We start from the raw sequence: 27,142 nt of genomic DNA, 5'->3' as shown, positions 1-27,142 counted from the left end.
TCTTGCTGGCATTCAATTCCTAGCAATTAGTACTTTTCAGTCTTAGATTCACTCTTTCATACCATCATTTCGTTGTCTTATCATATCATATCTATCATAGTCATTATCATTATTATTATCATTATGAATATCATATCTAACGACCAAGTAGGATGATAAAAAATAGATTAGTCCACCACCTATTCTGTGCAAATGATAATGTGCTTTCTGCTTCCATTAAAATTTATTTTTCCCTCGTATTTAACTGTTCATTTCCGCTGACCAATTTCGTGTTGTTGCTTAGAGACGACAGTAACTACCATAACCCCTTTGCCATCATGATTCTTTATTGTTGCTTTACCCCTGTGTTTTTTGTTCCTATGAGTAAAGTAAAGTGGCCAGAAGTTCGTGCCTCAATAGAATATGAACATAGTATGTTGATCAAAGCTTTCGTTTGGAGAACAGTAACTAAATTTCATATTATGATCCAAGTTACCATACCACAAAAAATGCACCAGATACTATCTTTCCCTTTCCTGCCCACCCCCACCCCCACCTTCCCCAATGACAGTCATCATCATCATCACTAAATTAAGGCAACTCCCCCATACCCCGTTATTCCCCCCCCCCCCCCAAAAAAAAAAAAAAAAATGACACCAATGTGGTGGTGTCCTGTCACATACAATTTATTATCAGTGCAATTATGGACTGATTCATAATCACGCGGTTAAAATGATAGTATTTTTTAACAGCTATGTCGATACATTTGTAATTCAAGACTTTTACCACCACCAGTGGCGTATCTAGGAAAAACGGCGCCCGGGGCAAGCACGAAAATTGCGCCCCTGATTTCTGAAAAAGTGTTCAACCCCAACCCCATCCCGGTAGGGACTTTAAACAAAGTCCACATGATGCTTTTTCAAGCACTTAAAAGGGATCTTTTGAGGGTGATTTAAATGTAATGAATTTTGATAGATTTTGGCGAGCGAGCGCAGCGAGCGAGCCGAAAATTTTTGTATTTCAGCTTACAAAACATGGAATTCTTGTCATTTTTTGCTTACCAAATCTTACAATTCTAAAGATATAGTGACAGCCTTATAGATATCGATTTATACCCAAAAACTGAGGACTTTAAAAATACTCTAAATTAGTGCGCGCGAGTGAGCCGAAATTTTTAAATGTCCTCGTCATCATCACGTATTGTTCTTATCTTTTTTTTAAATAAATTTTGGCGAGCGAGCGTAGCGAGCGAGCCGAAAATTTTTGTATTTCAGCTTACAAAACATGGAATTCTTGTCATTTTTTGCTTATTAAATCTCACAATTATAGTGACAACCTTATAGATGACGATACCAACAAACTGAGGACTTGAAAAAATACTCTAAATTAGTACGAGCGAGTGAGCCGAAATTTGTATATTTCTGCGTCATTATTACGGTTTTTCTTCTCTTTTTTTGATTTTTTTTTGCGCCCCCCTCCCCCGTATGTTCGAAACCGTTGGCGTCCTCTTTTGATCCAATCGCCGATCGCTTCAAAACGAATGAAATTGCAGTCGCTGCTAAATATAAAATGACATGTGTGAACACAATAGACACTGTCATTTTGTCATCATCACGTTTTGTTCTTACCTTCTTTTTTGTATAAATTTTGGCGAGCGAGCGCAGCGAGCGAGCCGAAAATTTTTGTATTTCAGCTCACAGAACATGGAATTTTTGTGTGAACACAATAAACATTGTCATTTTGTCCGCGTCATCATCATGTTTTGTTTTTATCTTGTTTGATTTGGTTTTCTGCCCCCCCCCCCCTCCCCCCCCCCCCCCCCCCCCAAATTCTCCCTCCCCCTTCCGGGCGATTTTTTTTTATTTTTTTTTTTTCTTCTTCTTCTTCGTTTTTTTTTTTTCGTTTTTTTTTTTGTTCTTCTTCTTCGGGTTTTTTTTTTCGTTTTTTGCGCCCCCAAGGAGTGGTGCCCGGGGCACGTGCCCCCCTTCCCCCCCCCCCCCCCCAGATACGCCACTGACCACCACCCAAGACACACCCCTTTTATAGTTCACACGAACACGCTATTCTTGACCAGAGAAATGTACATTGTACTATACTAGACTATACTAATTTTCTTCATTCATCACACTACAATATACAATAAGATGTTGACGTAAAGACAGTATAGCAAAGTCATCATCATAGTGCATGGCTTAGTCATGTAAATGACTTTCTATCTCGTGGGAGTTCAAACAAAGAATGTTCAATTTGCACAAAGAGTCTCTATTTTGTGTGACCTCGTCACGTCTATGTAGTTCATTTTCAAATAAGAGAGAATTTAGCACTATTCATTTTCGGAATGCTCATAGATTACCTTTACGGTTACCATGACAACCCCTCAACATGACAGATTGAGAACCTTATCAACCTAGCAGCAGCTGATATTGTGTATTGCGGGACTATGCAACATGCGTTATACTGATCATAGACAAACTAGTAAACTTACGCTTTTCTGCAAGTACAGCTGATCTTGAGATTAATGACATTATAGATAAAGTACAGTCGCCACTGCTCAACTGGGACAATTCCTGAGAAAGCACTTTGTCCCGATTAACCAACTGTCCAGATCAAAAAGAAGTTAAAAACTGAGTCGCTTGCATACTCCACAAAATTCAGATATTAATTGCGCTGTAACTTGCACAAACTTAAATACAAACTTACGGGCAAGAACTACATTTTTAAGCCTGTAGGCCCTATGTGTAATAAAAACAAGCGAGCTGAAGATTGGATTGCAAAGTTAGAAGTAACGACCTTGTGAAAGAAATTTGCATGAAGCAAATGTAACGAAGAACATAACTATGTATCACATTAATCTAATTTAAAAAAATGACGTCGTCTCCCGGGTGACCTAATGAAATCCGGACAGTGGTCTTACTTGCATGTCACGAACAAACGGAGGCAACTGTATGATACGAAAGTAGCATTGGTCTACGGCTATAAAATACATTGTAAGTAACATCCTCCTTCTGCTGCAAGCATATTTATGAAAATCTAGCTGGAGCGAAATATTATTGTTGCTATTCATCTTTTCCTCATCCTACAGGTATGTCTTTCTGCTTTATTTCCTTATTTCATTTATTTTCATTCCCAACCAAGAATAGGCCCATCATTATACAAACATGGCATGTAAAAAGAAATAAGCATAATTATTCTACATTCATCGAATAGTAATTTTGTTACACTAACCCCTCCTGTGTCAGGGACTTTGGACAGTGTGCACAAGACTATGGGATTTACTGTGTCAAAGCACACAAAAGGTTAAACAGGTCATTGCTTGGACTCAATCACTGTATACTAAGCATGGTAATATTTCTGTAATTTTTAGAAGTATCTCATTCAAGTCTTATCCAACAGTTTTTCAGCCGTATTGAAATGGATAAAACAATTAAAGAAGTAACAATCCGTTTATTTCTCCTTATTGTCGTAATTCTAATCTTGCAGACTGATATTATGCTATCTTTCATTGAAGATACGTGTATCAATGTAGTCAATGCTCTTTATTCTGATCCCAAACCCAATGTGCTATAGGAAAGGACAAGGTTAAAATGTGTGAATCAAATGTAATCATAAATAACAATAATAGCTGCCGCAATCAGCAACGTTGCATTTACCTGTATATTACTGAATAGATGTATGAATTGAAATTGAAATTGTGTCTTGCATTACGACAGGTGTCCTTTGAAATTACACAAAGCACAGCGAAACCGACCTTCCAAGGTACAAAATATCATTTCAAGGGGTCTCTATCATAAATATTTAAATCGATTTCTTGTGCATTCAGTGTCATTTCCGAGCGGTACTCGTTACCTAGCAACAGAAAGCTCACGATTGCTGGGCAGCATGAGGGGAAAAACACACGCAAACACAGAGCGACGGAATTAACAGTGTTATTATGGAAATAACAATCTCAGCGGTTGCTACAGCAACGAAAACAAGTCACAAAATGATAACGGGAGATCGAATCAACAATCACCGCCTGGTTGTGAAGTTGTCTCCTTTGTTTAGAGTATAGTGCTTTTTAACTCCATTATAACCTGTGGGAGATAATTTCCAATCATATTCAAAGTACCCCTTCATATGTTCAGCTCGATAATGTTGATGTCAATGCATGTGTATATTAATCAACACATAATATAGGGCCTATGCAGATGAATATGAAACTTATATCAAACTTTGCTGACAGTGTTATACAACAACGCTCAAAAGAATGAGGAAACATTTAAGGACTATATAAGTTTATCTACATTCTAAGTTGACAAAGATTGTATTCACATTGACGAACTGTTCCCCATGGGTGTAGGCCCTATTCTATAACATGATTATCTGTGGAGAAAAGGCAGTTAAGTAAATCACAGATTCGTAACTATTCTTTTCTTGAAGAAGTTACGGAATATTTTCATAATCACCATAGACACATCAGAGACACCGGTCACGCGTAGGACCAAACAGCGGCTAGATGATTTCGTATTAGAAAACACACTGCCTTTAAATAGCCGAGAGGTGATATTGACATTGAGGTGTTGATCGTCGCAGTAATTTGCCCGATGATAGATTATTAATTCGAACGTGTCGCCTTTGATTGCTGAATCATTGATCCTAATGGAATCGACCACTTTACGGACATGATCGGCAAGGACAATATTAATGAATAGTCAAGCGACGAATTGATCTTTTCTAATGAAAGGCTGTTAGCATGTCGGCCTTCGATTTTTTTTTCAGCAAATAATTTTCAGCAAATAATTTTCAGCAGAGCTTCACAAAGTTGCTAGTTGGAAAGCTAATAACCATTAACATATACGGGGAGTGATAACAACGTGCAGGGAATCAATTCGTAAGACTTTAGCACGCACTCATAAGGAATGTTAAAAAGACACTAAATAAAACAACAAAGTATAGTGCCGATTGGTCCGTGCGCACATTTATAAAGTAAGTTAAAAGATGTGCTACGTAAGAAACGCGACAACATTACTGTAAAATGAGATATGTTCGCGTGCATTTTAATTTCGCGAATTTCGCGAGCGCCAAGATTCGCGAAATTAAAATGCACGCGAAATTTCTTATCTACACTATTTATGCATTGAACGCAAGAGGCAATTCGCGAAAATTTCTTTCCACGAAAAAGGCCGTCGGCTTCAATTCACGAAAAATTCGTGCCGCGAATATATCATGTTTTACAGATCTGACTGTCTTACAGAGAAGAGGCATGGGATTGTGGAATGAACACACTGCTCCACTGCTATCCCCAACCCTCTCGTAATTTGACCACATTTCTTTGACCAATAGTGCAATTTTATGGAGCATTGAATCCCTGAGTTTTACCTTGAACATCATAAACTATTTTGTACATTCCGTAGAGTTTATTATAATCTCGACATACCGATTTTCGCTTGTGTTTCGTCATCTTTCGTAATTAGCATGTTGTGATAAACGCTTATATTATTCCTTTGGAACCTACATCCTACAAGCATCGGTTTTTAGTAGGTTCCTCATTTACACATAATTTTATTACATGTCCTTATACATTTGTGAAAGTATGTCTAAAATTGAATGTTGTGTTATACATATTTTGCTCCGAAATCAAATGGAATATGAAACCTGAATATGGAAAGTGGAATATGGAACTTGAATAAAAAAAAATCAAGCGTGTTTGTGTTCATCATTCAAACTATTTATTTCATACCATTATTACTATGTAAAGAACGCTTAAATCTGGCTCATTCACGGCTATATGCACCACTTAAACCGCCTTGGCAAAACACCTATTATTTCCCCAGTTGACTTCTTCATGCTCTAGATCAGACACTGAAATTTACCCCATCCGAATTTACCCCGATGAGAGTCTGTTTTGTATCGTTACTAGGCATATTCAGTTTCAATTCAAAATCGCGTCTTGCTGCATACACTGTATATAACTCCCGTACTATTATAGTCACGATTATTGTCCTTGAGATTACTAGTTACGTGCTTGTGATTGAAACAAAATTTTTATACTGAAAAAATTAGAAAAATCCCGATTAAAGAGATCTCAAAAGAACGCACAGCCATTCAAAACTATTCCAAAAGAATGCGCGCAGTGACGTCAGAACGCGTTATTATACGAAACTGCACATAGCAGTATGTTTATAAGGGATGGCGCTATATACACCCTTTTTTTTTGGGGGGGGGGGCGGGATGCAGGTGTAATGGCCTCGAGATCTTGGTTAATTCGATACAACATGTACGCGACGAGTTGTACCCTTCATCACATAAACTATCACCATTAAACTCCCTTGATCAGATTTGACCTTCATCACATATCACTATCAGCTCAATTGATGAGATTTATTAAGCTTCATATCTCTACCTTATCATTTGACGGAAACACGTACACTGTGAGAGTGCAACCTGTAACTTGTGCATTTTGTCTCCCCTGCAATCCTATTCAGCAAACTATCTCCAGCATGATATAGGGTCTATATGTTGAAACTTGGGCTGTCGACTGGCAAAGGAAAACGAAATGTTTTTTCCCCCACAGTCTATTCATTTTGTGTGTTCATCTTGAACTGAGACATGAACACGTATATTTGCCTTTTTCAAAACCTTGCAATTTACATGCATCTACACACTATGATAACGTGATAGCGTTTTCTACAAGAAAGTAGTTGCTCAGAGTTAAATATGAACATGTTTATGCTGACGTCACAATATCAAATGTACTAGTAATCTAGATGACGAAATATAGAAAAACATGAAATGCCTCCAATGTTAATGTTTTAGAAGCCTCCGAAATGAAACGTAATTGCGCGGCATTCTCGAATTAATGGCGCATTCGTAACTACCATGAGATACTTTAACGCGTCAAAGTGCTGCACCCTTTCATGGGTATTTTTCAGCAAATTGTGTCGGTAAAAGAATAGACTTCTCTTTTTATTGACGTTCTATTTTCTGTTGTAGTGTAGATCATGATGTCTAATGGGCTGCTTCCAGAGCAATCTGCTCAATTACGCACAAATTCGAACAGCAAATAGTTCAAAATAATGTATTGTATATTGATAGCAGACGGTGCCCTCGTTTTTTTCAGTCCCCTTCATGTACTAGATCAGAAACCGTTGCTGGGGCATGGAAGCATGAACGTAATTGCTAATCACAAGTTGATCGCAGGTGATTATTCTTCAACATTTCACGCTGTATACATAATCCTACGACACCAGTCGTTTATGATTAACGGTAATCTGATATGAACTGTTGTGAAAAATAGAGAGATTTGGGAGTCGGCAAATTGAAATTTAATGACCCGCATTATGATTACATCATAATTGTCATATCTACATGAACAGCATCGCATTATCCCACATTGACGTGGCTAATGTGGCTTATGATACTGCAACTGGTCGACTCACTGTTACAATGACGTGCACCACATGTGTCTAATACCCCGTTCCCACTGCCGATCAGATCAACTCGATCAAGCGAGATCAATCCCGATCACCTATTTTTACCAGAGCAATCCCGACCAAATGCTCGAGCGTCCTTCGACACGATCCCTTCCCGACCGCTATTCGATCTTGTACGATCCACACCCGACCACACTCGACATCTCCAGAATCTCTCCTCGACAACCACATCGATCTCTACCCGAACATCCCGATCTACACACAATCAATACACGATCGCTACACGGTCAATACTCGATTTCTACTAGACTTCGTAGACCAGCTCGACATGACACGATCTGTGTAAGATCTAGCATCGAACGGGTCGGCAGATTCGTACAGTGATCGAGTGAAAGAAAAATTGGTTACAGTTATTCGTTTGGTTATACGAGACAATTCAGTATTTATACTTGAATACGGCATTGCCCAAAAGAGTGCTATAAAACTGACTATTAACTGCAAAAGCATGAATGAACGAAAGAAATTATTATCTTTGGTATAGGTTTTCCCGGCCAATTTCGCACTTATGTCAGTCCATTGTTGATAAAAGGTTCATTCAATTTAGCGAAATCCTCGTCACTGCACATTCTGTCATTCAAAATTGCAAATTGTTCGTTCAATTAGCATTCCGATCCATGAGATTTGCACATGTGCCTTTGGAATTCTTAAAACGGGCATTCAAATTGGCACGTGCTCTTCAGTCATTCAAATTCGCCAGCACTGGCGAAAGGGGTACTTCAGTCATTTAATTTTGCGTATGGGCGGTAAAATTCCTAACATGTTCATTCAAATTAATGTCATGTTATTTCTTTTTTGAAAAGTTGATAACATTTAAACGCGTATTTCTATGTGACTTATTGTTTCATCCGTGCACTGATAAGCAGTAAAAGTATCGTATTTTTGACCATTACTCGGGTCTGCTGTTCTGTAACGCCCCTTTTCTTTCATACGTGTCATTTTAGGCCTACATGTACCAATACTATTATATAGTTTAACTTCATCTTCTTCCTGTCATGACGGCACAAGTTAGATACAGACGTACTACAATTTTTCTCAAGGGGACAGAAAAAGAATTATAGGAATATTTGATGATCATAACCTTGATGTCCTAGAACTGGCCGACACACGGAATAAAGCGCTCAACGGCGAGATAAGTTGTGGCCATGCACATGTTGCATTATCTTCGGACTTGAAGAGTCACTAAGCACATTAAAGAAAATGTTGCCAAAATGTCTAAAATGAGTACGAAAATATGAAACGTAATGACGCTTGGAGAACAATAACTAAGTTATAAAAAAGAAAGAACCAAACCATAAACATGCGTGCTAAATTGACTGCAAAAGATGTTAAATTGATTGCCAAAAACGAGAGCAGCATGTCCGTGATCACGTGACTATATAATTCTAAACTGAATGAACGAATAACGAAATGGTGCTTGTTTTACGAATTTCAATTGAAAAAGTGTTAATTAGAATGAGGCTAAAGATAATTTGAATGCTCCAAAATGAATTTGAATGAAGAGATCATAAAATTGAACTTCCGAACATGTCATCTATGCTATATTTTGCTAAATTGAATGCAGCAATTATGAATTGGACTGACAAAAGTGCGAAATTGGCCGGGAAAACCGATAGTTGATAGAAGAACACTTCCTATTTTGAAACCACAATTATCAATTCTCGCGCAGGCGTTTCGATTATATAGTCATTTTTCCTGAAAAAAACTATGATAAAGACTGATCACTCTGTTTGTGAGCCACTCAAAAAGGTACCCCCTCCCCCCCCCCCCCCCCCAAAAAAAATGCATTCACTTGTATTCATTCATTTTATCTGTTTTCAGTAGTTACTTTTGGACGCATTCGTTATCAGTTTTTACGGCTTCACTATCGCTCAGTCATGTAGGATATCAGTGCCCAAAGTTACAGATTTTGTAAATCACAAATTTTCATGGAGATCAAAGTGCCTGCATGAAGATTGATTATCATTGTGTCAAATAGAATTTGAGGTCTTTCTTCCTATTGAAAAATATAACGATTTCATTCAGTCGCTCATATCTTTTTTAAATAAGAGACAGTTTTGTAGCACTCTGTCTGCCGGGACATCATGTATGATATAATAGGTTCGTTCATATATACATTCAATATTTGCATTGGATGTGAAGAATAGCAAATCAAAGTTTGATCTCTCATGAAAAACAAAAACCAAAAAAAAAAAAAAAAAAAAATTACACCGCCACGCTTCGTAAGTGCATTACATAAATTATAGGTGGGCTGAAATTAACTTGGTCTAAAATGAAACATAGGCCTATATGCCCATAAATGCACCATTATATAGAGTTTAAAAAATGACTGTTCTACAACTCCATTGAGTCGTGTTATCTTTGTCATTATTGTTCTCATTATTTAAGAATGAAAAAGTGAATGAAAAATATGTATGTATTCATTGATAAAGTATAAGCCCAAGAGTGTGCAAAAGAAAATACATGTATCATATTAATTTCTAAATTCATGAAGTGTGCTGATATGTGTGGAACAGAGTACACTATTATGAAAATTAAAACAATATAAAATTTTACATTAGCAACAATGATGAAAATCTTGGTTTTTTATTTGTTTTTTGGTCAACTCATCCCAGCCAATCGTTATCAAGGTGGACTTCAAGCAATGTACATACAACTCTCAATAAAAAAATATTAAGCAAAGCAAAAGTGTAACATCTACGTAAATAAAAGTAAAGTAAGTCACTGAGCATTTATGAATCTAAGTTACAACTACCGTTTTAACACGTCAGCGTAAGATATAGATTTTATATCAACGTAATTAACTTCAACTTTGAAACAGACAAGCTAGCAATAGAATTCAAGACACATTTCTCAGTTTATAACTAAAGTAAATAATCTAGAAATTTTCCTTTCACGTTACAGCCATATTGCCAGAATACCGAATTTTTCTCAGTTTCAGTCGTGTTTCCTTTCTTTCTTTTGAAATTTTTGTCTGGGAAGTCTAATTCTGCCATTGTCTGCTGTTTAGGATTTGTTGCCTTTTCTCTCTTCATGGCCCTTTTCTTTTCTTCAGTGGGCCAGGAGTGGCTGAAGATACTGACGACATTTAACTTTTTAACGTGACCAAGGACTGCATATATTTTTCATGAACAATAAATGAGTGCTAAGAAAGTATGTCTGCACCTGCATGCTGCAACCACTGTCAAAAAGTGCTCGGTATTTGATCGAGTGCCGGTCGAAGCATGATCGAGTTTAGTCGAGTATCAATCGACAGCAGTCCTGTATCGGTCGTGTAGCGGTCGAGTTATTCATGAAACAGATGAATCCCGGATCGAGATGATCTGAAATCAATCGTGTCGCATTCGAGTATAATTCGAGATGATCGGGAACTGAGCTCGGGGAAAAATCCGTCCCGACCACACTAGATTTCTACACGACCGATTCCCGATCAGCTCGATCTCTTCTCGATCACTACCCGAGCTGTTGGTGTTCGGGCTTCCTACTCGAATATTTTGGACATGTCCAAAATTATCGTGAAGGAAGCAGGAGCGATGCCGATCAAGGTAGATCGACCCCGAATACCAATGCCGAGCGAGCCCGACCAGGCCAAAAAAGCTTGATCGGGATTGATCGAGTTGATCTGATCGGCAGTGGGAACGTACCATAAACTACACTTCAAAGACTCTTAGATTGATTGTTGACCCTCTCCTAAAATAATTCACGAAATGCAATATTATGACGCGTTATCACACTCCCATCGCGTTATTGTAAATTGCTAACACGCGCGCACATAAGTGATGATATAGAATAGACTATGAATGAAATGTAGGTACATGATGTATTCGGATCGGCGAGGCAGAAAAAAAAAAGTGCTAGTAGACTAACCAGTCAAAATGAGCATTCAAATCACACTCACACTGGTATACCAATTCATGTGATTCCTGCTTTGTTACCTCAGCTGGACAAATTTTACAGTGCGTGCCGTTACTTTGTCTGATATTGATATTAAAAGAAAAATTTGAACATGTTGAAGGAATGGTTTTGAAGAGGAAAATGGGGCTTCATCATTATCTCGTAAAGGCCGTGTCACACCATTCCGGGCAAGCTACGCGGGCTTGTGGCGAGGAGGTAGTTTCCAGCACGTAGAAGATTTTCAGCGGGCGAACAAGAATGTTTGCAATTTTCATTCATGCCTTGCCATACCGTACGGGGGAACTTCTGCGGCTTGACTTGCGGGGAAACAAATTTACTCTCCGGAGCTCTCCGCAGTTGGTCCGCACCTGACAGTATCTAGCGCGTAGTTGCCCGGAGGTGCTCACGCAAATCCGATTTAACCGCAGCCAAGTTTTGAGCATGACCAAAACTTTTTCCAGGTGAGTCGCGGGAATGCCCGTAGAGGTCCACGCAGAACGCCAGTAGGAGACCCTTAGCGGCAGTACTTCCCAGGCAATTCCCACGCAGGTACTTCGCAGTCCCGTATGCAGCCAAGATAATGAAATTCTGTGAGATTTCAGCCATTCCATTAGAGGAATTCCTTCACTGAGTTGTCGGCCCCCACGCGACTGGTGCAAAGGTCACACAGTATACTCGCAAGTATAACGCGTCCAGCAAGTAAGACACATACTAGTCCATGGGCCAAGGCTCGAAAAATGGGTTGTTGGTACCACCTGAGGTGGCAAAACCTTTTTGGTGTCATTTCGTTTGTCGGGCATAGATATGCTTATCAAGCTATGATAGCATTTGCAAATGAGTAGCTTAGTCATAATAAATGATTTTTTTTTAACCAATTTGGTCTCGTTTTTATATCCCTATACTTCTGACATCGAAACTAACCGCTATACAAAGAAGAGCACTGTACTCTGTATGTTCACAGGTGTTCTGTTGTAAACGCGGTGCGCTTAGTCTTTATTCAAGGCAGCGAAGGGAATATGCAAAGGGTTATGATGTCCACAGCTGTCACGCGGTGCGCTTAGTCTTTATCTAGACCAATGTACCGTTATCATATCTAAAGTTCCTCATAAAGGGATTATCTATACTGTTTTTATACTACCCTCTCAACAAATACATCAGTTTTAAACAAAATTCACCCTGTTCATTTACAGTATTATTCATTATAATGTATTGTAGTGTACCGGTACATTGTTTTTGCATTATCGTTATTGTTGGATGGAAATAAAGCGACATTGGCGTGGTGTCAGCGTTTCCACCGTAGCGTTTTCACCGGAAAATGATAAATAATTGAAAAATACGGTAAAACAAATTGCTTTTGTTGTTGTTGTTGCTTTTAGATAAAATGATATACACTGTATCACAAGCTCTGGATATTCCCTTCGCCGTCTTGAATAAAGACTAAGCGCTGTGGACATCATAACCTTTGGATATTCCCTTCGCTGCCTTGAATAAAGACTAGACGCACCGCGTTTACAACAGAACACCTATTCTGTGAACATACAGAAGACAGTGCTCTTCTTTGTATAGCGGTTAGTTTCGATTCAGAAGTATAGGGATATAACAACGAGACCAAATTGGTTAAAAATTCATTTATTATGACTAAGCTACTCATTTGGAAATGCTATCATAGCTTGATAATATTAAGCATATCTATGATCGACAAACAAAATGACACCAAAAAGGTTTTGCCACCTCAGGTGGTACCTATATCTGGCCTGGCCCATGGACTAACATGCGCTGACTCGCACAAATCCTTTTCCGCCCTCAGGAATGTCCGGTATGCTAGAAAATCCCTACACGTAACAAGCCCGAGTAGCTTGCCCGGAAAGGTGTGACAGGGCCTAAATACGGTTGCGGGTAAAAAAATATGCGTGCGCACCTCCGGGCGACTACTTTTGAGATACATGCTACTGGTACTGTCATGTGCGGATCATCTACGGGGACCTCCGGGTAGTCAAAATTCTTCTTTGCAAGTCGCACGCAAGGCTGGTGTGACACGGCCTTAAGAATTGAAACGTTACTCATGAATATTCTGTCTCCCTCTATCTTTGCCGAAATGGAAGGAAATGGCTTTTAATAGGTAAGACGAATAATCGCTGTATCCAAATGAAAGGTTAATGAAAAGAAAAGTATTACTTTTTTTGAAGTTCATGTAAATTTATAGAACATCATTTTGTCAATACGCCAAGTTTACTAGATAGATTATTTCGTATGATTTCACGTCTTCATTGTCTCCGTTTAAGGAATTATTCCTATCATACTTCTGGTACTCGTTATAGAGTTTGCTATAATTATTTTCGATGTATAATGTTCTGCTGTAGAACGAGTTCCTCTGCTCAATTTGGGGGACTTAATGTTTTGTGTTTGCAATTAGTAGTTCTGGAAGTTGTGTGCGCAACAACGTTTCAAAGAAATAAAAACTGACCCAAACAAACAAACAAACAAACAAACAAACAAACAAACAAACAAACATACATACAAACAATAAGACATGGAGCAACAACCATAAAAATCGAGGAAATACTAAAAGAAAAGTTCACCTAGCCAGCAACCACGATTAAAACCTTCGACAGCAAGGTAGGTTTGCAAGAACGTTGCAGTATGGGTTGTTTACTGTCGAACGTCTATCTGGTAGACCTACTTAACATACGGGCATGGGTTGAAAATCGTTTCAGTGGCGGTCTTAATCAATAAATGGCCCTCGTCTTTACTCTTTTCCTTTAGTCCGATGCCTTTTGTCATTTGCTGGGTTGGCCATTGATTTTTTTTTTCAGTTCTATATTGCGCCTCAGTATACCGTTCTGACTGTTTGAGCGTTACTGAATACAAAAAACGCGTTGCAGCTTATGATATTTGCCAAATTTGACGAGTTATTGAAAATGGTAGGCTATTCACAGAATTGCCATACTGATGCCAGTGATTCTTCATGGAACACTAACGTCGAGCAAAGTTCATTCTAAATTGCATCGCTAGAGGCTAACCCACGATTTGATACATTTTTTCCCCCATTACCAATCAAACATTGTGGATCAGGGGTGGAATACCTCCCCCAGCCACGTTAAAGGCGTCATTTACCATTTGCAGATGAAACAAAACTCAAGCTTTAGTGCTTCAAAATACTTCTAAAATGTGAGTTAGGGATGGAAACAACCGATGTAAAAATTTGAATCAGCATAGATAATGTTAAGTATTGTTGAATATATGCCCTATAAAAACGTGAACAATAGTTGTGTTGAAATGTTTCTAGACTAAACCGTCTATAGTGTTTAGTGAGAAAAATATTGATTTCTCCTTGTCATGCAAAACATCCTAGATACCATGTAAAAATTTTGAAATAAAGCCTAAAATATAACGGACCGACACATTGCATCAAATGTGATATCTTGAACATTTGTTTTAATCACTGCTCCCAATGGTAAACTGTACCTTTAAGCTCGTCAAAGGGATTCAGTTTTGCATCAATACGTCTGCGAAAAGAAAAAGCTATTTGAAATGGATCTCATACTCATTATGGCGCCTGCTGCTGCCATTGTCGGTAACAAGACTTCCTTGAGCTATCAACAGCTATTCATAAACACACGCTCATATGATGAATGCGTAAAGACCTTTTGCAGCAGACCAAAGTAAATCTAATAAAAAAACTTCAGAATTATGGGCGAAATCTAGTTGAATATCAGTCCCTCGAGGAGTTTTATCATCCTCTGTCTCTTCGCATAATTTCAAAAGCTCTGAGCAAAAACAAAACAAAACAACAACAACAACAACAACAAATTTGTCAGCGTATACAACGTGATGCATTTTCTTTGCCTTGGAAGTTTGTGGCTAAAACTATGGGCGGTGACTCCAAAATAGTACTATTTACTGAGGGGCGCATCTCCGAAGTGAACAGTAATGTTGAGGCGCCAAGTCCCATGGTTTGAACGAAAAACTCGAAATCAAGCAGACTAGAATCATTGTTGGATATTTGGGACAAAAGCAAAGAAGAGAAAAATGAGGCGAGAAGTCATGAGGTTAGATGTGATGTTGTGGAGGGATCAGACAGTAACCGCACTGCGAAACAACGTGTGATGTCACAATATTGTGTTGTGATATCATTCTCACAAAATAATAACGGTGTACTATATGGAGAATGTCATAAAAAGTGACGTTATTTTCCAAAGAGTATTCCATAGAGTGTCAAATAGGCCTACATTCTGAAATAGTTAAAATACATGATCACGTGCAGCTCTTTCAACCAAGCACGAAAGGACTTTTTTGTCTAATCCCAAATATTATGTTGTTCATAAGTCATCTTGATTACTAGTGCATTCAGAAATGTTGGAACAGCTTCCGTTAAGGTCAGGTTAATTAGATAAATAAGGTTAAATAAGGTTAATTAAAACTTGTTTGACATACCCATCCCTGCCTTTCATAACCGGGCGCCACCGGTGACAGCTTGTAGCGACGTCTGCCCGGTGACACGGTGTTGTTGACCCGCTGGTCGTTCACTTGCAAAAATTGAGGGTTCGACATTGCGAACACCGACTATCTTAGACCGCAAATGAAACAAAAAAAAGACTTTTTCCAAAAGAACAGTGTTAGAATCGTAGGAAGAATTGGCCGAAATCTCGACTCTAGTTTGTCGAAGGTGCTGGGACCGGAAATAGGTTTGTCTCGAGTTAATAGTTTTCATGCAGCCGTCGATGGCCCATGATGTACTGTTACAGGACAAACTTGACGCAGAAGGTCAAGAAAGCGATACAATGTATGACCAGATGACATAATTTCAACCTCGAGCTTCATTCACCTTCGAAGATACACTTATATAAACATAATTTTTCAGCAGCCAGTTTTTCCAAGCCCTTTCATTTTGTTTCGATGTAAAATGGAAAAGGAGTATCGATAGAATACAAAAAAAGTCAGCTAATTATATTCACAATGTAAGTATGACGAGTTAGTCACTTTGGGGATTCATGCCCCGCCTCCCGTTAGGTTCTTTGAATCCACGATCCAAATAATGCAGTCGCTGCTGTTACTATTTCGAGTTCCATCCATGCTCCAACTTTCCGCAAATATTATCATGTCGACGTTAATACGTTAATCCACGACAGACAAGCATAGCAACATTACACCGAAGAGCGCTGTAGCCGCCTCCACACCAACGTTCCTGCCGCTTGCAGCGTTGCTATTTGCACAGCGTCATAGATGCAACTCTCGGCCACATATTGCAAACATTTGTGATCATGGCGATGTCACGTTTACGATTCATGATATCGAGACAGGCAATTGATAGCGGGAAAATCCATGTAAAGCGCACCAGAAATTATGTTTGATCTCTCGGTACTGCGATCACGCATAAGATACTGTACACTCAGTATTATGACTTTGCGCTCGTGTACTACAAATACAGCAGCAACTTCGGTCTCCTTTTTTTTTTTTTATGTCAATCGATATTCGTGAATACGCATTCACCGGCAATGCATGAAACGTCATCTCGCATTGAATGCCAAGAAAAGAAACGCAGGTTTGTTTACTACAACGGACCCCACCACAGAATAAGTCGAATCCTTTGTCCTTAACATCTGTTTATGTGAATCAGAATGATGGACCCGCAGATGGCGAGCTCATTACTAATGTATCACTCCAAGTGTACATCCCTGCACAAGGCACCTGTACGATATAAGCTGTCCAAGTCCAAGGATGGCAAAGTCAACGCTAATTGGCTGCTAAAAGCATTCAGTTTGTAGTATAGTGATTTAGCACCACTTTGCTTTTGCTATACAATTTTTGAATAAGACTGCAGCGTGCATCAAGGCTGCTCCTGTATGTGGAGTGACATCACGGTGTATTGGGGCATCGTACATATTTTATGACTTAATCCACGTAATAAGCCTAATGACCTCTCATCCGCGCTCGTCTCTGAGAAGAAATGGATCAATGGTCATATATTATCTCTAGATCACTGTAATTAAAAGCGTAAAGTTTGATTAAAATTAATGATTGGCATAGGGCCTGCTCGAATTGCTCCCAAGATATTTGCAACCTATACCCTCTGAAAGGCTCTGTTTACCATTGGGAGCAATGGTGTAAAAATGTGGAGATATCACAATTTGATGCATAGTGTAGGTCAAATGTATCACAAAAACACCCTACCATATAAATATTTCACAACAAAGCCTGAAATATAAGGAGGTATCACTATTTTTTTCTGAATAAACCATGACTATAGACGATTTAGTCTTGAAACATTTTTTTTAATCATAACTGTTGTTCATATTCTGTGTATTTAACCATGTAACATTGATTATAGGCCCTACTGATTCAATTTTTTTGCATCGGTTGTTTCTATCCCTAACTCACATTCCTGAACTATTTTTGAAGTACCAAAACTGGATTTTTGTTTCAACTGCAAATGGTTTGTAATGCCTTGAACGTAAAGTTTTTATAGAATAAGCATTTTGAAAAAAAAAAAAATGTGTTGTGACAAATGATAATGTGCGCTATTAACATTTGATGTTTTAATTCAATTAAAGACATAATACAGTAGACCTGGACTCTCTGCGAAAATATACAGCGTCATTTTAGGTATCAAGACCCCTCAACCCGACCCCCCCCCCCCCGACACACACACACAGACACATTACAAAATGGCAAATTCTTATTCTTTATATTTTTGCATATTTTAGCTTTTTTTTTGCACAAATAGAGGGATTTCTACACCAACAACACTGCTGATTAGTGTTAACTTCGCATTAGATCAAATGAAATCGTTGAAGCTGAATGCAATTTCTTGATTATCCCCCACCCACTGGAGAGTCATTTCGCACCCGATATTCGAAATTCAGTATGGAAGATACACACAAAGCTTCGTCAGATTAGACTGCAAATCTCAATCTTTTAACAATGACAGCGATGAAGAAAACGGCATACTTGTTTCAATAATCGTCGTGATAATGATAGCGATTATCTATCACTTTTTTCATTGTCACTAGAATCATTACAATTAAGTATGCACTTTATTGGTAAGCCTTGTTGTGGTCATTGCTGTTGACACTGCCATGTATTCCTGGGTACTGTCATCATCGCTATTCTCCTGTTCCTGTGTACATACACACCGTCTAAACCATAGGTCAATACATGTATGATGACACCATAGGTCAATAATTGCCCTATTTTGATTATATTCATAGTAATGGTTCATACATTGTGCGCAAGGATGTAGGTCCCGTGACTAAATGGTACGCAGGAGGGTGTTTCACAAAGATTTTTAAGTCGAACTTGAAATCTAAAATTGACTAAAGTTATGGTATGCTGTGTGTGTTTTCAATGTTGCTCAAGTTTCTAATGAAAATGAAGATTTTGGAGATCTTTTTCACACAGCCTTTGAAAATACAATGTAGAATAAATAACAATGGAATTATTCTGCAAACATTACTGATAATTTGAAGTGGTTGATGATTAGTCTAATGAAAATAAACAAGGAAACCAGTGGCATATCATAATCTTTAATCAAACTTAAATCAAGTTCGACTTCGTGAAACATCCCCCACCTCTTGTGACCAGACTTTTGATATCAATAATATTTCCAGAACTCTCCTACATCCAATTTTGCTCGGGTACGAGTCCGACACTAACGAGTCATACAGCCCATCACGAGTTAAACACGCCACAAGCTCGTCACTAGGCGAATAAGGTCCATAATGGCGACTCTAGACTAAAAAGGCCCTAGAATCTGACGCTCATTAGGCTTACACCATGCCTACAGTGTCGGCCTCGTTTGTCCTTGTTTGCCTACTGTCGGAGGACTCTGGGATTATTTTCCTATAGTTTCGAGCTCATGGGCTTTATATTATTCTTCCTTGTCTTATCACGGACCTCAGATAAGCAACAAAATCGGTGATTTTTATTCAGTTTCCCTATTTCTGCCATAAAAACAGGTTTAGTGGTAGTATCTTCATTCCGCTGACGTACCGATATAATATCTATCTTTAAGTGTTTCAGTACACGTTTTAAGATTTTTTTCTTTTCAATGCGATATATAATCTCGGATTGTTCTCCTCTCATTTTATTTTTTAGAATAGTCTTGTATCAAGCTCATTCATAGTGTAAGTTTTAAAAAAATGACGTAAGTTCAATTTTGTAGGGGAATTCTGATTTAGAGCACAATACAATTATGGTGTAGGAAATGAAAGAAATGATTCCATCTAGTTTGTTTCAAATAAAAATTATCTGATATAACTGGATCTTACGATTTCAGTTTGAATTTTGATGATGAAAAGAGTATAGAGAGAGCGAGAGAGAAACAGAGAGACAGACAGACAGACAGACAGACAGACGGAAAGAGAGCGTGAAGAAAGAGAAAGATGAAAGAGAGAAACTGGATGCAGAACGCTGAAGCTTCATTGTTAAACCGCTAAGTAATAATTAAGGTACATTAATCAGTTAAGTATCGAATTTAACAGCAAAAAATGGCGTTTCAGTTTATGATTATGGCCAGTCCACACACTGACAACATGTAAGGAAAGCCCTGTAGTTTATAAAGGATTTTTATCATTCATGATAGACCGGTGTCTGATTTCCAATAGGAGAGGCATTACAAACTACTAAAACCCATTAAATCAGGGGTCTGATTGAATTATTTCTCTCACCTTTCTGTTGTGTCGCTTGAGAATGGCTGCTTTCTTGTTGATTTGCATCTGTTTGAAGTGAAGATTGGCGAGTATCAGGGCTCGCTGCCGCTTCCACTCCCATTTTGCCTCTGAGGAACTGTTGCTCATGGTGACGACAATAAACAGTCACAGATCATTCGGCGGTGAAACTGGAGAAAACTTTGGAAGGTCTGTCCCTACTGCATTACCGTAGCATATCCCAGCATGTCCATGGCCCCCGTGGCAGACGACATGTCCGAACCACGGGCGACGATTATCCGAATGGCGCCGAAAATGCACTCATGATGAAGTGCGAAGGAAGTGCGTTCATCCGACGCACGCTCACATCGAGGTATGAATATGATGTTGACAACACTTTTTATAGTCCATCTGTCAACGAAAAGACACATCACTTTCCATTACCAACGTTATGGCTACGCTCTTAAAAGTGTGCAAGCCTGAACAATAAAATCTACTTGATTTTCCCTCCCCTGTTCGGCTTGTTCATCGCGCACCACTCTGCATGTGAGTCTCATAACCATAAATACTGCACCTTTGCAGGACTGGTGTATGCTGTAACTCATACAAAAATGAATATGAACAGAACTTCCAACCAGGAGCCAGTATTAAAAAAAAAATCGATCTCTGTGTTTACACCTACTCTTACATTATTTTATCGATCTCTCCGCATCCCTTGTTCATTTATTTACCTACGTTCCATTCTGCACGACGGCCGGCTGTAGATTATAACAAAATTCCGCTGTTTGTTTAAGAGTTTTTTTTTATTCCGTCGACTGATGAGTTGTCATGACAACATTTCTCATAAACAAAATGTCAGAGTTGATGCGAAGTACGGAGTCGGCATTTAAAGCACGTTGGGTGGCGATCACCGTAGATTAATGGGCAGCGTTATGGCAGGAATGATTAATAGACCATGACTTATTTTGTCCCCTCACATTAATATGCTGTCGTAGTGGGAGGAGGGGGGGGGGGGGGGTTGAGTGGGATGGGGAGGGGAACCTGAATATATTTTCCTCTCGTCGCTAACATTGCAACTTAAAGGGATGGTAGAGTATTGGTGAAGATGAGGATCAGGCATATAACTTAAAGGACAAGTTCACCTTCATAGACATGTGGGTTGAGTGAATGCAGCAATATTAGTAGAACACATCATTGAGAGTTTGAGCAAAACCGGACAATCCGTTCAAAAGTTATGAATTTTTGAAGTTTCTGCTCAGTCACGGCTGGATGAAAAGACTACTATAGTTTGTGATGTCACTTGAGTACAACGATATAAAGAAAGAATAAAGAAAATTCAACATATTTCCATTTTTCTCGCATAACAAAAGAACACTTGACCCTCTCTTTCAGATGGCAAGGGGAATAATATTACCCTTAACATACGTCAGTAGCAAGTCGAAGAACTGTGCACTTTATTCAAAAAGTAAAGTTTTGTGAAATTCTCTTTTTATTTTCCTTATATAGTTGTACGCATGTGACATCATACACTGTTTTCTCTTCCAGCAGTGACTGTGCAGATACTTAAAATATTCGTAACTTTTGAACGGATTGTCCAATTTTCCTCAAACTTTCACTGATGTGTTCTACTAATATTGCTGCATTCTCTCAATCCTATTGTGTATGAAGGTGGACTTGTTCTTTAATCTTTTATTTTGCGAAAAATTAAGAAACCACTTATAAAATGGTACAGAACATACCATTCTAAGAGGAGTTTAAAGTTTATTTGATGAAACTCGGTTTTGGAATGGCTGAGACATCCAAAAACAAAGTAAAAGAAAGCGATCGTAATAAAAGTTGGGTCCCGGCTTTTATTAGGATCTCTCTGTTTTGGATGTCTCAGTCATTTTACAACCAATTTTCATAAACTAATAGACGTTGAATTCCTCCTGAAATAATATCCTTTTTCACATTTCGTAAGAGGTTTCTCATTATGTCAGCAAAAAACAAAAACATAAAATGTTAAAAACCTGAAGTTACGTCTCAACCAAAACTATACAATCCCTTTAAACAGTGGTAAGGCAAGAAGTAATAATTGCAACAGAGAAGACTGGGGTATAGTGAACACGAAGAGACCCATTATCGCCTCTATTTCATTGAAGACACTGCTGTCTTGATTTTCAAGAAACACCAATTCAATATGGCATCCGGCCACTTCTCTCATCGGGAATTATTGCCTTCCCTGACCCCACCCCTTCCCCAAATATTCATTATGATCCCAAGTGATATTGAAAGTCAAATGCAGGCAAGTGTGGTAATCATAATAATTAGTGTGGACTATTCGTTATGCGTCCTATTGTAAATAAATACACACACATGTATTTTGTGTCAATTGCTTTTAATAACTGCCTCGGACAGCTGTTGGAGGTATTAACTCACCTTTTTTTTTTTCTGTCGTCTTCACCTCTGACACAGTAGTTGTTCTTTCTTAGAATGTAATTTTGCAAAAGAGCTTGCAGGCATCATCAACTTATACAATCAATCCCTTTACAATGTACATGCGTATGATTCATTGAAAGTGTACTGAATCACGTCGGTGTTTCTTGCAACTCAAAATACATTTGTCATATAATATGTTACGAATGTACATAAGAACATGACATTGGATCCTAGACGAATTAAACGATTAAGTGACTGCAAGACTCCTTATAGAATTCAAATTGAAATTCAATCAAATTCGATCAAGTGAAACCAATATTTTCTTTTAATGAAAACTGAACTCCCCTTCTAAGCCTTCACTGCTTAATCTGTGTGAGTTGTATAAACCATGGATTTGTATACTTATATCATGGCATGCACTGATTGGTATAGAAAGTCAACAATGCAGGTGAGACTGTTATGTAGAAGTGACCTAAATGTTCCTCCTTTACGTATAACTCGTTTATTGTCATTAATTTCAAGCTTCGTTTATTTTACCCTCATGAAAAACAACAAAGCCAAGAGAGAGAGAGAGAGAGAGAGAGAGACAAAATCCAGCAAATGAACATATTTCATTAAAGTTTCCCACTTCAAAGTCCTCTCCCTGCCAGTAGATTGGCTCGTAGAATTACATGCACTTCAACGATTAAAGAAATTATTATGATAAACGATTGAACGACTCAATTTGCAGCGCACACTCCATTTTTTTTAGTGGAATGTTCCCGGTGAGTTGTAGCTGCTCGCAGACATCATGAAAATAACGAACTGTATGGATACTTTAATATAATATATTAATCCGTCACACACAATGAGCTGTCGTTTAATATACCTACCGAAACAAGTCGCTCCTGAGTGCCGCATTTTGTCGCCCACAAGAGGAGGGAAGTTACGAAGCATCATGGTGATTATCTTGGCTCAAAAAAAGATCCAACCTTTTTTTTCTTGCTACTTCTTACAGTGTCATTGACATTACAGATTCAGCAACTTTGTCCACGCGATCGGTTTCACTCGGACGACCATTCGCATGGGGGAAACCATGCTTTTAATTACTCCACTGGAACAAGAAATCCGCGCAACGCTGCTTTTCTATATAGAACGACAAGTTGGTAGAAACACAGAGCGATTATACCAGGAGATGTTTAGCCCAACAATTCTTACGGCTGCCTCAGTTTTAGGTCGTTTTAGAGGGGTGAACAATTAGAAGACAAACATGTGGTTGGTTTGTTGGGGAGATACGCCTTTTGTTTGAATTGCGCTCGAGGTGCCTCCGCATTCTGTGTGTTACAATGGAATGGAACTCCTCGAAATCAAAGGAGGTAGTGATTGTGTATTAGCAAACGAGCCAGTCTCCGCTATATCCACGTTGCTTCGTTTCTTCTCGCGCCATTCGAGGATACAAACATCATTCCATTAAGGCATGGTTTTCCCTCGATCAAATAAATCATTGTTAAAGGATACAAAAGAACTGAAACTGGCATCACGGAGTAAACAGAGTGCCATCGACATAACGCATTATGACTTTTATGAGAAAATTGAACGTAATGTTATAAAAGAATGAAAACACACAGTCCAATCAAATGGACAGATTAATGACAAAGATCGAAGGAGAAAATCTGGCGCAAAATACAAGACACCAGAATACTTTAACAAAGAGTAAAAAATCACGAAGGGATTGCAATCAACATTATTATTACAATAGAGCTATGCACTTCGGGTAGTAGGCCTACCACTAACGCATTCCCCATTTTTATACGGTAGCTATCTATAGGGAATGATGATTATAAACCCCCTGCCAAACACTGCCAGTAGAAAAAAAAATGCAATTCATGAAATCCGTCGAAAAACACCGGTCCATGCATGTGTGTGCCTGTATGTGTGCATGTTGTGTGATATATATTTTTCTCTCATTTTGTTTTCTTTGTTTATCATAGAAAGGTTGGTTTGACTTTGACTAGAGCAAATAGATAAAGCTCTAGCTCACACAAGTCATGTGCCTTCCTGATCTGATTTTGCTTAACGTCGACACTGCGTCATAATTTGTATATCATTTTTGTCATTTATCTTGTAACATAATGAAGACTAATGAAGCCCCCCCCCCAAAAAAAAAAGAGAGAAACAAACAAACAAACAAACAAACAAACAAACAAACAAACAAACAAACAAACAAACAAACCCGTAATTTCAGTGATATGTATATTGCAGATATTGCTTTTTTTTTTGGGAGGAGGTGGGGGGACCATTTTGCCAAATGATTTTATGTGCTAATCTGAATCAACTTATGAAACCTTGCTGGTAAATTGAAGTATATAATGTAACAAACACTTTGCCATAACACTCTTACTGGTCTGTAGCTACGCTCTAATGGAAAGACTGTTGAAAAAGTTGTTTCACAGGATTAAGAATTTGGTATATTAAGAATTATTACATTCTTATCACCATTCACATCTATAACACTTACTGAGTACAACATTTTGGTCGATGACTATTTTGTGTGTGTGAGCAGTTGGTTGTTGAGGCTATCACTGTTATCTCTTACAAGTTAACTAAGCTCTACCTCAAACACATGGAACATCAGAAACCGAGGTCGAAATATCGGCTGATATACTGTACTATACAATGCATGTAACTATGTTATAATGCTTTATCCCTCAAGGATACACACTGGATTTATATTGATTTGGTGAGAAACATTGATTATTATTGTTACTATTGTAATTACTGCGATTTCTAAATGTCTTTTAAAGGAAATTATATTATGTATACATGCATGCTGGTCACATTCTGTGTATTCATTATCGTATGCATTCTTATTTTACCTTGTTTAATACTAGTATGTCAGTGCTAAATCTGTGAATCTAAATGTCAAACTGTTCTCTGATGATAATACATTGTTATTGTTATTGCTGTTAAACACCATTATTTTTATTGCTGTTATACAAATTAACTTAAACTCAAACCCAAAATCAGAGTTTCTTGAGTACATACAAAATAATACACTATTGCAAGGAGGAAAACGTGTGAATCATATACATATTTTTTGATGTACTACAGCTGCTTTCACAAAACAACAACAAAACGAACAAAGATTTAAGTTTTTGTTGTTGTTGTTGTTGTTGTTGTTGTTGTTGTTGTTGTTGTTGTTGTTGTTGTTGTTGTTGTTGTTGTTAGTTTCCCGTCTGGGAAAAGTGATTTAAAAAATGTTCAAGGTATCACTTTTGATGCATATGTGAAGGTCAGTAAAGTATCACAAAACATCCTACCATATAACATTTTTTGCAAGAAAGCCTAAAATGAAAGGAGATATCACCATTTTTCTCATTAAACCATACTTACTGTAGACGGTTTACTCTAGAATTTTTTTTTTTTATATTGTAACTATTGTTCACATTTTGTAGGGATACTAATTAAACAATATACTTAACATCGATTATACTGGTTCAATTCATTACATTGGTTGTTTCTATCTCTAACTCAACTTTGAGAACTGTTTCGAAGCACTAATGCTGTGTTCTTGTTTCATCTGCAAATGGTAAATGATGCCTATAATGATGGAGTCTTTGAATGCCTGTCGAATGTCTGTCTGACACTCCTGGAGTAGAAAAGTGAGCTTCCTCTTTAAAACCTGTTGAGGGCGAGACGAGAGTATACTCGGGCATTGGTGTCTAAGGGAAATGCATGTTGTGGCAAAATCAGCAAAAATATTTTTTCTCTCTCTTCTTTCTTTCTTTGAAACAACAACAACAACAACAACAACAACAACAACAACAACAACAACAACAACAACAACAACAACAACGACAACAACCACAACAACAGCAGCAGCAGCAACAAAATCAGTCCCTTGTATGAGCAACGAGTAAAAGAAAATTAGCATGTGCGAGTCACTTGAGAACACACACACACACACACACACACATACATACACGCACATACACTACATTTCTGAAGTATGTGAGCATCCTATGTTATCATCCTTGTTCAGTGTAATTTGTTTAAGATTTTACAAAAATTAGCATGTTCGAGTCACTTGAAAACACACACACATACACACACGCACATACACTACATTTCTGAAGTATGTGAGCTATCCTATGTTATCATCCTTGTTCAGTGTAATTTGTTTAAGATTTTACAGAGTATTGGTTTCTCTGCTCAAGGACCACAATAAATTCCGCAAATCTATACATGTAGATGTCGATTTATGTACTACACGATTTGAAATTATGAAAATCGTCTGGAATGCCCCTTTAATAATTTCTCATATACCAAGAAGTCAGAGAGTTCTATAATACAATACAACGAAGTACTCACATTCTCTCTCCGGAGTACCGGGATGGTGGGGCCTATTTTGGGGGCATTCTATCAGAAATATATAACTGTAAAGAGCATTGTAAGTTCTTTTTGAATGTCTCCTTTTGATAGGAATCGTTCAACTGAGTTTTACAACGGTTCTGGCTAACACATTACGTCGTATTAGTCTTGTCAAAGGTCCTCTTTTGCCTGCTTTAAAAAAAGCTAAGACAGCATGAGACAGGTCGGAGTAAAGCAAACAGCGAAAGGCAAGCCCCGGGATGGGCTCGCTATGCTCTCGGGGACAACAGCTTGAGGGTCTATGAACAAGACTATCGCATCATATGATCGGGGCGGATCCAGGAATTTCGTAGAGGCGTCTTTACAAAATTAAAGGGGGCGCACGTG

The 27,142-nt window shown here is 38.2% G+C and overlaps 1 protein-coding gene across 1 annotated transcript in view; it reads right to left on the bottom strand.

Annotated features, from left to right (window-relative positions):
• LOC140239179 (echinoderm microtubule-associated protein-like 2) overlaps nt 1-20,137 on the bottom strand; it is a 50,464-nt gene extending 30,327 nt beyond the window's left edge. Inside the window, exon 1 of the mRNA XM_072319061.1 lies at nt 20,009-20,137. Within this exon, the coding sequence (XP_072175162.1) occupies nt 20,009-20,137 (129 nt within the window). The remainder of the gene's footprint in view (nt 1-20,008) is intronic.
• Nucleotides 20,138-27,142: the final 7,005 nt, after the last annotated feature.

The sequence above is a fragment of the Diadema setosum genome, chromosome 15 (assembly GCF_964275005.1).
Source record: "Diadema setosum chromosome 15, eeDiaSeto1, whole genome shotgun sequence".
NCBI lineage: Eukaryota > Metazoa > Echinodermata > Echinoidea > Diadematoida > Diadematidae > Diadema > Diadema setosum.
Note: the sequence above shows the minus strand (reverse complement) of the source record. Positions and strands in the feature narration are given on the sequence as shown.